At 42.6% G+C, this 14,940-nt stretch overlaps 2 protein-coding genes and 1 non-coding gene across 3 annotated transcripts in view; 1 reads left to right on the top strand and 2 right to left on the bottom strand.

Annotated features, from left to right (window-relative positions):
- Positions 1 to 14,940, top strand: part of HACD3 (3-hydroxyacyl-CoA dehydratase 3) — a 51,154-nt gene that overhangs the window by 31,123 nt on the left and 5,091 nt on the right. The window contains exons 6-10 of the mRNA XM_010355510.2: positions 2,589 to 2,699; positions 4,342 to 4,469; positions 10,650 to 10,762; positions 13,255 to 13,361; positions 13,942 to 14,073. Coding sequence (XP_010353812.1) covers positions 2,589 to 2,699; positions 4,342 to 4,469; positions 10,650 to 10,762; positions 13,255 to 13,361; positions 13,942 to 14,073 — 591 coding nt within the window. The remainder of the gene's footprint in view (positions 1 to 2,588; positions 2,700 to 4,341; positions 4,470 to 10,649; positions 10,763 to 13,254; positions 13,362 to 13,941; positions 14,074 to 14,940) is intronic.
- On the bottom strand, positions 7,913 to 8,491 carry LOC104655950 (histone H3.3-like). The gene has a single exon (XM_030931299.1). The coding sequence runs from the start codon at positions 8,474 to 8,476 to the stop codon at positions 8,066 to 8,068; it is 411 nt and encodes a 136-aa protein (XP_030787159.1). The 5' UTR covers positions 8,477 to 8,491; the 3' UTR covers positions 7,913 to 8,065.
- Positions 11,529 to 11,629, bottom strand: LOC115898059. Its single transcript, XR_004057816.1, has one exon. It is a non-coding gene; the product is annotated as a small nucleolar RNA U13 (small nucleolar RNA).

Genomic DNA, 14,940 nt, shown 5'->3' with positions numbered 1-14,940 from the left:
ATTAAATGTGATTATTTGAGGACCAACCAGATGTCTTTGCAGAATATCTGTATCCTAGGAATAAATATATAGCAGCAAAATCTGAACACCACAGATCTTCTCTTAAGAACTGTCCTTTTCTTTACCCTACTCCTTTGACTCAACCATGACTCTGTTAAAGCTCCTTGTTTCTTCCTTTACTCTGTAATTGGCTGTATCTTCATGAATCTTAGGCTGCAGACAAACTTAATGTCCTTTATTTTCCTGCATGTTGGTTTGAAATTGTCCTCCTTTGGTTATGTCCTCGGTCTACCCATCTTTCAAAGCTCAGATCAGGCCAAGTATGGTGGCTCATGCCTGTAATCCCAGCACTTTGGGAGACTGAGGTGGGAGGATCTTTTAGTCCAGGAGTTCGAGATCAGCCTGGGCAACGTAGCAAGACTGTGTTTCTACAAAATACGATAGAATATAAAATTAGCAGGGTGTGGTGGCACAGACCTGTAGACCTAACTACTTGGGAGGTGAGGTGGGAGGATGGGTTGACCCCAGGAGGTCAGGGCTGCAGAGAGCTATGGTCCCACCACTGCATTCTAACCTGGGCAACAGAGTGAGACGCTGTGTTAAAAAAAAGAAAAAAGAAAAAAAAAAAGAAAGCCCAGATCAGATACCAGCTTTATCCATGTAGACTAGCTTGATGCCCACTTCTCCAGCCTAATGTCATTTTTTCACCTTGAAAGTTTCACAAGACATTACTTGTCACTCCCCACCTGGTATTACAGTTTTTAGATTGTAAGCTCTGAGGGCAGCCTTGAACTACCTTTGTATCCCAGTAGTTCTTCTCACAGTACCTTGCACATTGTAGGTATTCAGTTAATGCTTGGTTGAATGAATATATAACCAAATATCAGAATTGGTTTTTTCATTTACTGTATCTATCTCTGTGAGCTAGTTTGACCTCAGTGACCTTAAAGAAATTCCAGAAAAGAAAAAACTATGGATTATATTAAGATGACTGGAGGGTCAGGCATGGTGGCTCATGCCTGTAATCCCAGCACTTTGAGAGGCCAAGGTGGGCAGATCACCTGAGGTCAGGAGTTTAAGACCACCCTGGCCAACATGATGAAACCCTGTCTCTGCTAAAATACAAAAATTAGCCGGGCATGGTGGTGGGTGCCTGTAATCTCAGCTACTCGGGAGGCTGAGGCAGGAGAATTGCTTGAACCTGGGAGGTGGAGGTTGCAGTGAGCCGAGATCGTGCCACTGCACTCCAACCTGGGTGACAGAGCAAGACTCCATCTCAAAAATATATAAATAAATAAAAAATAACTGGAGCAGGAGCTGAGGAAATCTTTTTCCTTTTTGTAATGCCTCTTCAGATGGCCATTTTTTTGCCAGGTGTTATGGAAAAAATACAACACTACAACACTCAGCTGCTTTTTCCTATTATCTTACTCAACAACAATCAACACAGAAGACTTCTGTGTCCAAGTGTGTGGGTTTTTTCCCCCCACACACCAAGCAAGCAATGAGTTCTGCAGCAGACACCAGCTGAGTGCCCTCTGATTCAATTCCGACACTATTTACCTAGAGATAGCATCAGATTCCCACAGATGAAGGGCTCAGTCTCCAAGACACCCTCCTGCCCCCAGCCTGTCCCGAGTCTGGGCCTCCAGAACTTGTGACCAATAGGCTGTAAATTACGGTTCCCACAACCCGCTCCTGGGGTTTGATTGATTTGCTAGCGTGGCTCCACAGAACTCAGGGAAACAAGTTTGTTGGTTTATTGTAAGGGATATTATGAAGGATACAGATGAAGAGATTAGGAGGAAGTATGGAGGAAGTGGCGCGGAGCTTCCATGCCCTCCCCAGGTGTGCCACCCTCCAGGAACCTCCATGTGTTTAGCTGTCTGGAAGCTGACCAAACCCTGTCCCCTTGGGCCTTTTATGGAGACTTCATCTGATAGGCATGACTGAAGCATGTTGAACTGTGTTGAAATGTGATTAGACAAAAGGGGTCTGACCTAAACCCCACAAGGCCTGTCTGTCCAGATTCTTCTCAGCCTCTCTGTGCAGTGTTCCTTCCTCCAGAGTATGAAGCAAGACCCTCTCTGGAATGAGGGTCTTAGGACCCACATTCAGATTAGAGTCGTGCCTTGGGCAGCTGAAAGGAAGGCAGGGAAGGTCACAGAGGAAGATTCTGTTTTCTGAGGCCTAAAGTGTCCCAACATTATAACAAAAAACTATAACAAGGGCTGTGGGAGTTATGAGCCAGAAACTGTGGATGAAAACCTATATGTACATATACATATATCATAATATCACACCAGGGGTAATATTTTTTTCTTGGGTTTGTTATGTCTGTATACCTATTCTTCAAGGCTGGGACAGGAAGTCCTGCTGAAAATAAACGCTGGAGAGCAATGTTCCTTGTATGTTTCTCTGTGGGAGTAGGAGCCCAGACTGGTGAGGACCAGGACCAGGTATTTGTGTGGGAGCTTAGGAGCATTCAAGAAGGAAAAAGGGTTGAAGTCATCCAGATATGCCTCACACACCTCTCTCCTGCTGGGACTATTGCTTTTAATAGCTTACTGCTTTGCTTTGCTTTACAGCTCTTACAAACTTACGGAAAGGATACCTGTTTATGTATAATCTTGTGCAGTTCTTGGGATTCTCCTGGATCTTTGTCAACCTGACTGTGCGATTCTGTATCTTGGGAAAAGGCAAGTAAGAAATTTTTGGATTAATTTTCCCTTTCTCAGTAGTTTGGCCCAGTATTCACTCTCTGCCTTTGATGTTAATAATAACCGCTGCATTTGTGTAGCACCCTCTACTTTTTGTTGTGCTTTCATAGCTCTTATTTCCCATGACCTTGTGAAATAAGCTGACTGGTATTCTTTCCATTTAACAGGTAATAAAAATATAGGCCTAGAGATGGTCAAAAATGGTTCACATCCATAGCTAGCCAGAGCCACATCTTGGGCTAGAATCCTTTTGTATGTTCACTAACAACTAAATAAATTGATGTGATACTTCCAGTGCCAAAGTTATGCAAGGCCAAAAGAGTTCTCACCCTTGTGGAGCCTAAATAGGTTCTAAAATGAACTAGTCTAAAACAGAATAAAAAGAGTATCATAAATATATTAGTTCTTCTTTTTTTTTTTTTTTTTTTTTTTTTGAGACGGAGTCTCACTCTGTCGCCCAGGCTTGAGTGCAGTGTCGTGATCTTGGCTCACTGCAAGCTCCGCCTCCTGGGTTCATGCCATTCTCCTGCCTCAGCCTCCTGAGTAGCTGGGACTAGAGGCGCCTGCCACCACGCCTGGCTAATTTTTTTTTTTTTTTATATTTTAGTGGAGACAGGGTTTCACCATGTTAGCCAGGATGGTCTCAATCTCCTGACTTTGTGATCTGTCCACCTCAGCCTCCCAAAGTGCTGGTATTACAGGCGTAAGCCACCGTGCCTGGCCCAATTCTTCTTAAATTAATTTATGTGTTTAACAGGATTCTGGCTTTGACCAGTGGCATTCCATTGGTAAATGCCAATGGGAAATTTTTGAGAATTTGATCTAAAGTATTCTGAAACTTTATTTGAGGAATAAATAGGTAATAAAATTTAGGAGAAGAAAGAGTAATGGGAGAGGATTTTTCTACCTGATAATGAAAGTATGGACCAGGTATAATAGCTCATGCCTGTAATCCCAGCACTTTAAGAGGCCGACATGGGAGGATCTCTTGAGCCCAGGAGGTTGAAGCTGCAGTAAGCCATGATCATGACACTGTACTATAGACTGGGTGATGGAGCAAGACCTTGACTCTTAAAAAAATGAGAAAGGTGGCCGGGCGTGGTGGCTCATGCCTGTAATCCCAGCACTTTGGGAGGTTGAGGTGGGCGGATCACGAGGTCAAGAGATCGAGACCATCCTGGTCAACATGGTGAAAACCCTGTCTCTACTAAAAGTACAAAAATTAGCTGGGTGTGGTGGTGTGCGCCTGTAGTCCCAGCTACTCAGGAAGCTAAGGCAGGAGAATCACTTGAACCCAGGAGGCGGAGGTTGCAGTGAGCTGAGATTGCACCACTACACTCCAGCCTGGCAACAAAGTGAGACTCCATCTCAAAAAAAAAAAAAAAAAGAGAAAGGCATATAAGGTGTACGTGTTAACTTTCTGGTAACTGGTAGAGCTGACTGTTCTTGACCCCAGTGGCCTGCACCCTTCCTGCTTAGTTAAGTAAGAAACTCGAATCTGACTGGATGTTTGTTATTCCTTTCCTACAGTTATTTTCATGAAAGGAGTGAGCTAGTTTGAGAAATAGTTCTGTTGGAATTTACCAACTGATTCACCCTTAATGTATATTTTTGCCCATAGAGTCCTTTTATGACACATTCCATACTGTGGCTGACATGATGTATTTCTGCCAGATGCTGGCAGTTGTGGAAACTATCAATGCAGCAATTGGAGTCACTACGTCACCAGTGCTGCCTTCTCTGATCCAGGTATTGAATAGTTGAGCTAAAGGGTGGGTAATGGAAGGTCCCATTATTTGTCTAGTAGGTATGTGGATTAGTCCATTTTCATGCTGCTCATAAAGACATACCCGAGACTGGGCAATTTACAAAAGAAAGAGGTTTAATTGGACTTATAGTTCCATGTGGCTGGGAAGGTCTCACAATCATGGTGGAGGGTGAAAGGCACTTCTTACATGGTGGCGGCAAGAGGGAATGAGGAAGAAGCAAAAGCGGAAGCCCCTGGTAAACCCATCAGATCTTGTGAGACTTACTCACTATCACAAGAATAACATGGGAAAGACTGGCCCCCATGATTCAATTACCGCCCCCTAGGTCCCTCCCACAACACGTGGGAATCCTGGGAAATACAATTCAAGTTGAGATTTGAATGGGGACACAGCCAAACCATATCATTCCACTCCCGGCCCCTCCAAATCTCATGCTCTCACATTTCAAAACCAATCATGCCTTCTCACCAGTCCCCCAAAGTCTTATTTCAGCATTAACCCCAAAGTCCACAGTCCAAAGTCTCATCTGAGACAAGGCAAGTCCCTTCTGCCTTTGAGACTGTAAAATCAAAGCATACTAGTTACTTCCTAGATACAAGGGGAGTACTGGCATTGGGTAAATACAGCCGTTCCAAATGGGAGAAATTGGCCAAAATAAAGGGGTTACAGCCCATGCAAGTCTGAAATCCAGTGGGGCAATCAAACTTTAAAGCTCCAAAATGATCTCCTTTGACTCCAGGTCTCACGTCCAGGTCACACTGATGCAAGAGGTGGGTTCCCATGGTCTTAGGCAGCTCTGCCCCTCTGACTTTGCAGGGAGCAGCCTCCCTCCCAGCTGCTTTCACAGGCTGGCATTGAGTGTCTGTGGCTTTTCCAGGTGCATGGTGCAAGCTGTCAGTGGATCTACCATTCTGGGGTCTGGAGGATGGCGGTTCTCTTTTTTTTTTTTTTTTTTTTTTTGAGACGGAGTCTCCCTCTGTCGCCCGGGCTGGAGTGCAGTGGCTGGATCTCAGCTCACTGCAAGCTCCGCCTCCTGGGTTTACGCCATTCTCCTGCCTCAGCCTCCCGAGTAGCTGGGACTATAGGCACCCGCCACCTCGCCTGGCTAGTTTTTTGTATTTTTTTTTTTTAGTAGAGACGGGGTTTCACCATGTTAGCCAGGATGGTCTCGATCTCCTGACCTCGTGATCCGCCCGCCTCGGCCTCCCAAAGTGCTGGGATTACAGGCTTGAGCCACCACGCCCGGCCCAGGATGGCGGTTCTCTTCTCACAGCTCCACTAGGCGGTGCCCCAGTAGGGACTCTGTGTAGGGGCTCCAACCCCATATTTCCCTTCCTCACTGCCCTAGCAGAGGTTCTCCATGAGGGCCCCATCCCTGGAGCAAACTTTTGCCTGGGCATCCAGGCGTTTCCATACATCTTCTGAAATCTAGGCAGAGGTTCCCAAACCTCAATTCTTGACTTCTCTGCACACACAGGCTCACCACCATGTGGAAGCTGCCAGGGCTTGGGGCTTGCGCCCTCTGAAGCCACAGCCTGAGCTGTACATTGGCCCCTCTCAGCCAAGGCTGGAGCAGCTGGGACACAGGGCACCAAATCCCTAGGTTGCACACAGCATGGGGACCCTGGGCCTGCAAGGGATGGGAGGGACTGCCGTGAAGGTCTCTGACATGGCCTGATTACATTTCCCCCATGGTCTTGGGATTACATTAGGCTCCTTGCTACCTATGTAAATTTCTGCAGCCAGCTTGAGCTTCTCCTCAAAAAATGGGTTTTTCTTTTCTACTGAATCATCAGGCTGCAAATTTTCCAAACTTTTATACTCCTGTTTCTCTTTTAAAATGGAATGCTTTTAACAGTACCCAAGTCACCTCTTGAATGCTTTTCTGCTTAGAAATTTCTCCTGCCAGATACCCTAAATCATCTCTCTCAAGTTCAGAATTCTGCAGATCTCTGGGGCAGGGGCAAAATGCTGCCAGTCTCTTTGCTAAAATATAACAAGAGTCACCTTTGCTTCCAAGAAGTTCTTCATCTCCATCTGAGACTACCTCAGCCTGGACTTTATTGTTCATATGACTATCAGCATTTTTGTCAAAGCCCTTCAACAAATCTCTATGAGGTTCCAAACTTACCCACATTTTCCTGTCTTCTTCTGAGCCCTCCAAACTGTTCCAACCTCTGTCTGTTACCCAGTTCCAAAGTCACTTCCACATTTTCAGGTATCTTTTCAGCAACGTCCAACTTTACTGGTACCAATTTACTGTTATTAGTCCGTTTTCCCTCTGCTGATAAAGACATACCCGAGACCAGGCAATTTACAAAAGAAAGAGGTTTAATTGGATTTACAGTTCCATGTGGCTGGGGAAGGTCTCACAGTCATGGTGCAGGGCAAAAGCACTTCTTACATGGCGGTGGCAAGAGAGAATGAGGAAGAAACAAAAGCAGAAACCCCTGATAAGCCCACCAGATCTTTTGAGATTTATTCACTAACATGAGAATAGCACAGGAAAGACTGGCCCCTGTGATTCATTTACCTCCCCCTGGGTCCCTCCCATAACATGTGGGAATTCTGGGAGATACAATTCAAGTTGACATTTGAACGGGGACACAGCCAAAACATATCTGTATGTTACATTTTGCTAAGAAGTCTCAATTAGTAAAAACACCTATTTGTACAGGAATAGCATTATTTTACCTGAAGAAGAAAGAACATTTAAAACCTCAGGGATATTTATCAAAGTAGACTTTGACTATTTCTGGTCTATTTCATTTTTTATAATATCCTCATGAAATAACAAAGTTATAAATAGCTTTAAGACTAGGGAAATTTAGGCCGGGCGCGGTGGCTGAAGCCTGTAATCCCAGCACTTTGGGAGGCCGAGACGGGCGGATCACAAGGTCAGGAGATCGAGACCATCCTGGCTAACATGGTGAAACCCCGTCTCTACTAAAAAATACAAAAAACTAGCCGGGCGAGGTGGTGGGCGCCTATAGTCCCAGCTACTTGGGAGGCTGAGGCAGGAGAATGGCGTAAACCCGGGAGGCGGAGCTTGCAGTGAGCGGAGATCCAGCCACTGCACTCCAGCCTGGGTGACAGAGCAAGACTCCGTCTCAGAAAAAAAAAAAAAAAAAAAAAAAAGACTAGGGAAATTTGACTCTTAGGCAGGAGCTGAAAAACCTACCTTCAGTCTCCTTAGTTAGAAATGTACTTGGTTTCCTCCCACCTTGCATAGATGAAGGCAGTACTTCTTTTTTTTTTTTTTTTTTTAAATTTAACAGGTTTATTTATAATTATTATAAAGTTGAACCGCTGAAACTTGTTCACTGAAGCATTTTAACTTGCATTAATGCTTTACGCCTCTGCATTTATATTAAAAATTCACACACAAATGAAAATGGAAAAACTGCCAATACCTGATTTCTGTCCCCTATTTTTCCACTCGCAATCATATACTTAGGTACCTTTTGACCCCATGGAAAAAAAATATCTAACGTTCAGAACTACCAATAACAGGAAGAAGATAATTTTTTTTTTTTTTTTTTTTGGGAATGAAATGTTTCCCATCATAGTGGATTCTTAAGCACGTTCTCCACGTATGCGGCGTGCTAGCTGGATGTCTTTTGGCATAATTGTTAACACGTTTGGCATGGATAGCACACAGGTTGGTGTCTTCAAAAGGCCAACCAGATAGGCCTCACTTGCCTCCTGCAAAGCACCGATAGCTGTGCTCTGGAAGCGCAGATCTGTTTTAAAGTCCTGAGCAATTTCTCGCACCAGACGCTGGAAGGAAAGTTTGCGAATCAGAAGTTCAGTGGACTTCTGATAACGTCTAATTTCACGAAGCGCCACAGTACCAGGCCTGTAGCGATGAGGTTTCTTCACCCCTCCAGTAGAGGGCGCACTCTTGCGAGCGGCTTTTGTAGCCAGTTGCTTCCTGGGTGCTTTACCACCAGACGATTTGCGGGCAGTCTGCTTTGTACGAGCCATGGTACAGAGACCTCCTTACTTACCCCCCTTCTCCTTCGGCTGGAGCTCGGCGAGCGAGGCAGTACTTCTTAAAAACTTCTGTTAATGAAAAGTACAATAATCAAACTTTAAAATTTACAGCCAGCCATGGTGGTTCATTCCTGTAATCCCCACACTTTGGGAAGCTGAGGCAGGAGGATTGCTTGAGGTCAGCAGTTTGAGACCAGCCTGGGCAGCATAGTGAGACCCCATTTCCAAAAAAATAAAAATTTGCCAGGCGTGGTGATGTGCACCTATATTCCCACTACTTGGGAGGCTGAGACAGAAGGATTCCTTGAGTGCAGGAGTTTGATGTTGCAGTGAGCTGTGATCATGCCACTGCCCTCCAACCTGGGCAACAGAGCAAGACCCCTGTCTAAAAAAAATTAAAAATAAAAATTTAATGGATAGTTTGTGTTGTAGATTAGACATAGCTGAAGAAAAAATTAGTGAACTGTTTGAGATACAGGAAGGAATATAGAGCACAAAAAGTAAATATACAGACATAATTTTCTTGAATTATAAGACTCGATATTATAATATTGTTAGTTCTCTTATTTACCTGTAGATTAACTACAGTACCAATCACAGTCTAAAAAATTTTGGAATGTGAGGAGAAAATTCTGAAGTTTTTTGAAAAAACAGAGGGCCATCCAGGATAGTAGCATCATTTTCAATAGCTAAAATGTGCAAGCAACCCAAGTATTCATCTACAGATGAATGGGTAAGAACGACTGTTATATACATACAATGGGATATTATGTAGCCTTAAAAATGAAGGAAACTCTCAAGTATGCTACAACATGGGTGAACCTTAAGGAAACTATTCTAAGTGAAATAAGCCAGTCACAGAGAGTCAAATACTGGATGATTCTGCTTATATGAGGTAGTTAAAATAGTCAAAATCATAGAGACAGAAAGTAGAATGGTGTTTCCCAGGGGCTGGCTGAGTGGGGAGTTATTGTTTAATGGGTCACAGTTTCTTTTCTTTCTTTCTTTCCTGACCTCAAGTGATCTGCCCACCTTGGCCTTCCAAAGTGCTGGTATTACAGACATGAGCCACCGCACCTGGCCGTTATGTGTATTTTACCACAATTTTTTAAATGGGGGAATAAAAAGCAAAGGGTTAAGAATATTCTCTAAAGAAGAGCTCAAGTTGCGGACTTACCCTGTAAGAAATCAAGACAGTATAAAGATTTAGTAGCTAATACCACGTTGTATGGTACAAAGATACCCAGGAACAAGACAACTCATATATCTATGAAGAATAGGATGTCTATCATATATTGGAATGTCTTGCCATGGTGAAAATGAGTGGACTATAGCCACATGCATCAACATAGATGAGTCTCTGGCCCATAACCCTGAGTAAGAAGCAAGTCACAGAATAATACATATAGAATGATTTCAAAAAGTTTTAAAACAGGCAAAATGAAACAGTGTACTGTTCAGGAATACATACACAAGCAGTAAGCCATAAAGAAAAGCCATGGACCAGGCGCAGTGGCTCATGCCTATAATCCCAGCACTCTGGGAGGCTGAGGTGAGAGGATCACTTGAGCCCAAGAGTTTGAGCAAGCCTGGCCAACACTGTGAGACCCCGTCTCTACAAAAAAATAAAACTAGCCAGTGTGGTAGTACACACCTGTGATCCCAGCTGCTTGAGAGGCTCAAGTGGGAGGATTTCTTGAACCTAGAAGTTCAAGGCTGCAGTGAGCCATGATTGTGCCACTGCACTCCCGCCTGGGTGATGGAGCGAGACCCTGTCTCAAAAAAAAAAGAAAAACCGTGGAATGATTAACACATGATAGTCGTTACTTATAGGGGTCTCACGTTTGTACTGCTCTATTTCTTAACTTGGGTTATGTAAACTCAAATGTTTATTTGGCAATATTCTTTAGACTGTGTTTGAACATGTGTGTGTATTTAAGGAAACGATTTATGATATAGTTACACACACAAAATACTGTACCTATCTAGTCACAAAGACTGGTTTGGGCACTTTGCTTGTTCCAGAACTGGAGCAGGATTAAACTGGTAGAGCTCAGTCTTTTCTATTTGCCTTGCATTTAGTGGGGTTAGGTTTCAGATAACACATTTGTATAACTTTACATATATGTTATTAACTTTTTTCTCTTTTGGGTCTTTCTAATAGCTTCTTGGAAGAAATTTTATTTTGTTTATCATCTTTGGCACCATGGAAGAAATGCAGAACAAAGCTGTGGTTTTCTTTGTGTTTTATTTGTGGAGTGCAATTGAAATTTTCAGGTGGGTAGAAATGCCAGGATGGTGTTTGAATGCTTCTCCCTCTTTGCAGCAGCTCTGTTCTTGAGGGAGTCGTTATCTTAGCCAGAGTCTCATTTGGTTTGGGACTAAGATTACATATGTGGAGAATTCTGGTTGCATTTATGTGCTCTGCAAAGTTGAGGCAGATTTTTTTAAAGTCGTCATTGGATCATAATACCAGACCGGATACTAGGGAGCAGAAGAGGAGAACCAGAGAAAGGGAAGACTCATCTTACCATGACTTCAGGATCTTCAGGATCTTGGAAAGAGAGGACCCATCCACATGGAAAAATTATTGAAAGGGCTGAAGAAACATGAGGTTGAAGGAGCAATCCAGGTTGGATAAAACTAGTTTAAGACTAAATTTAAGGGATGATAGAAATGAATCTTATACTACAAGATTATTGAAGTTTGAAATGGCCTCTAACCTAATTTTCCCATTCTCGGTTGTTAGTAGAATAAATACCTTTTAAGAAATGGATCTAGTTAAAGTAGATGTATTCTTCTTTACCAGATCATACACACTCCATATTTCTTCCCTTTCAGTCAGTTGGAGCAAGGATTTTGCAAATGAACTCTTCAGCTCCAGGTTTGGTGGTATTTTGACAAAGTTGGTAGTTGAGAGGGGGAACAGGCCATAGCAGCCTTAAATTGTGTCTTAACCATGGTCTGTGTCCCATGGCACCCAGTGTACCCTCTAATAGCCTTAATACAAAGGTAAAACAGATTATAGGTCCTATGTTTTTCAAATCAGACAGGTAATGTGCTGATGTAACAAGGTTTGAGGGAAGCACATCTCACACAGGAGAGCGAAAATCCAATTATCACACTTATGAGCTATAAAAGGATCAGATTATGTGTCCTTAATGCAATGTTTACTGTTTGAGAAGGAACATTTCTTTTCTCAAGGGATCTCTTTTAAAATAGAGTATGTCGGTAGTACCATTCAGGACACAGGCATGGGCAAGGACTTCATGTCTAAAACACCACAAGCAACGGCAGCAAAAGCCAAAATTGACAAATGGGATCTAATTAAACTAAAGAGCTTTTGCACAGCAAAAGAAACTACCATCAGAGTGAACAGGCAACCTACAGAATGGGAGAAAATTTTTGCAACCTACTCATCTGACAAAGGGCTAATATCCAGAATCTACAAAGAACTCAAACAAATATACAAGAAAAAAACAACCCCATCAAAAAGTGGGCAAAGGATATGAACAGACATTTCTCAAAAGAAGACATTCATACAGCCAACAGACACATGAAAAAATGCTCATCATCACTCGCCATCAGAGAAATGCAAATCAAAACCACAATGAGATACCATCTCACACCAGTTAGAATGGCAATCATTAAGAAGTCAGGAAACAACAGGTGTTGGAGAGGATGTGGAGAAATAGGAACACTTTTACACTGTTGGTGGGATTGTAAACTAGTTCAACCATTATGGAAAACAGTATGGCAATTCCTCAAGGATCTAGAACTAGATGTACCATATGACCCAGCCATCCCACTACTGGGTATATACCCAAAGGATTATGAATTATTCTACTACAAAGACACATGCACACGTATGTTTATTGCGGCACTATTCACAATAGCAAAGACTTGGAATCAACCCAAATGTCCATCTGTGACAGACTGGATTAAGAAAATGTGGCACATATACACCATGGAATACTATGCAGCCATAAAAAAGGATGAGTTTGCGTCCTTTGTAGGGACATGGATGCAGCTGGAAACCATCATTCTTAGCAAACTATCACAAGAAGAGAAAACCAAACACCGCATGTTCTCACTCATAGGTGGGAACTGAACAATGAGATCACTTGGACTCGGGAAGGGGAACATCACACACTGGGGCCTATCATGGGGAGCGGGGAGGAGGGAGGGATTGCATTGGGGAGTTATACATGATATAAATGATGAATTGATGGGTGCTGACGAGTTGATGGGTGCAGCACACCAACATGGCATAAGTATACATATATAACAAACCTGCATGTTATGCACATGTACCCTAGAACTTAAAGTATAATAAAAAAAAGAAAAAAAATAATAAATAAAATAAAATAGAGTATGTCTGATTCTAGATTAGAGGTCTTTTGTATACTTTAATTTTGCTAACAACTTACTTATCCAGAAATAAAGTATCTAATATCCTTACCTACTGGGAATGTAGATCAGCACTAGGAATAAAGCCAAACAATGTCTGAGTATCCAGTGCCTATACCGAATAAAGAGGGTTCCTTTGAGACCTAAACTTAGTCTGCCATTAAAGAGAGTTCACATCCTTTGAAAATTTAGGGCGTAGTGTGACAAGTTTATGGGTTGATAGCCAGCTTTATAATTCTGTTCTGAAGAAACCATGTGTGGCTAACTGAGAAATATAATTCATCTATTTAAATGATATTCTAAGGTCACATTCAGAACCTGAAGCGCCTTTTCACGTTGGAATCACTTATTTTCAATAGGTACTCCTTCTACATGCTGACGTGCATTGACATGGATTGGAAGGTGCTCACATGGCTTCGTTACACTCTGTGGATTCCCTTATATCCACTGGGATGTTTGGCGGAAGGTACTCTCAGGGACTCTTAGCTTTCATAGCTTAGCTCCAGGGGGTGCCCAGAGGCTGAGAGACCAGTCCTTTCTTCCCCGGCCTTAGTCCGATAAATGGAAGTGTTGGACTTTTCAGGGATTTCTTTGCATGGGCTTCCTTCCATAATACTCCTGGTACCCAGACTGTTCCAGAAAAGCAGCTCATTTTGTAACATTGGAAAGCCAGGTGGTCCTGTCCTGTATGTTTCCCATTTGTATGATGCTTTTAGTATTCCAAAGGGGGTTCTTACTGACGACTTTATTTCATTCTGACAAACATCTTGTACATAAGTCAGCTAGGGATTTTTCTTTCCATTTTATAGAATAGAAGAAGCCCACTGCCATGACTTCCTCATCTGTCTCTCTGTTGACAGGTTGGAGGCTGATCTCTTAGAAAACTAGGGGAAAAAAAAAAGAGGCATGAGGTTTCTGTACAAAGGGAGGAGGAAGCCTTTCTAGCACACCCAGAACTGAAACTTCAGAGTATTAGGGCTGGAAGTTCCTGTCATTAGATGTGACTGTTTCATTTGCTTCTAACAAGTTCTTGTTTCTGTTTTCAGCTATCTCAGTGATTCAGTCCATTCCAATATTCAATGAGACAGGACGATTCAGTTTCATGTTGCCATATCCATTGAAAATCAAAGTTAGATTTTCCTTTTTTCTTCAGATTTATCTTATAATGATATTTTTAGGTAAGTATTGATTCTGTAATACAGACTTTTTCTTGTCACTTCTTAGACAGTAGAAATAAGTCATTTAGAAATGTAAAAGTCCATATGAGAATTCTTTTGGGATAGAATTAGAGAAGGATTACTTTGCAAAAACAGACCCACTAGGGGAATATGCTGTGGTAAGGAAATATTTCTTTTCTAAATCTCCAGTGGTTAAAGTATGTTCTTTAAGTGCTCTTGGTGATTGGGAATATATCATAAGATATTTCTTGTTTAAAACAATGTAAGGGGATAGGCATGGTGGCTCACACCTGTAATCCCAGCACTTTGGGAGGCTGAGGCTGGCGGATCATGAGGTCAGGAGTTCGAGACTGGCCTGACCAACATGGTGAAATCCCATCTCTACTAAAAATACAAAAATTAGCTGGGCGTGGTGGCGGGTGCCTGTAATCCCAGCTAATCAGGAGTCTGAGGCAGGAGAATTGCTTGAACCCGGGAGGCAGAGGTTGCAGTGAGCTGAGATTATGCCATTGCACTCCATCCTGGGCAACAGAGCGGGACTCTGTCTCAAAAAAAAAGTAAGGAGCTCTTTTAAAATAGACTAAGAAGCTCCCACTATTACTAATTTCAGTAGCACATTCCTCATCCAGAGTTTATGGAGGTGATAAGACAACTGGCAGCAAGGAAGGGAGAAGGGAATAAAGGCCTCTGAGCAGCCAGGGGTTGTCGTAAAGTCTTCCACCTCACAGTAGGAAAGTTCCCTGCTCCTCATGGAAAACCTGCTGACTTATTAATTTCTGTTTATATAAAATCATAAATTCCTGCCTTACTTTATAAAAACTAAGAACAGAAGGGAAAAAGAAATAAACCTAAATTATTACAAATATG

Source organism: Rhinopithecus roxellana, chromosome 5 (genome assembly GCF_007565055.1).
Source record: "Rhinopithecus roxellana isolate Shanxi Qingling chromosome 5, ASM756505v1, whole genome shotgun sequence".
NCBI lineage: Eukaryota > Metazoa > Chordata > Mammalia > Primates > Cercopithecidae > Rhinopithecus > Rhinopithecus roxellana.
This window is presented reverse-complemented; position numbering and strand designations above follow the sequence as displayed.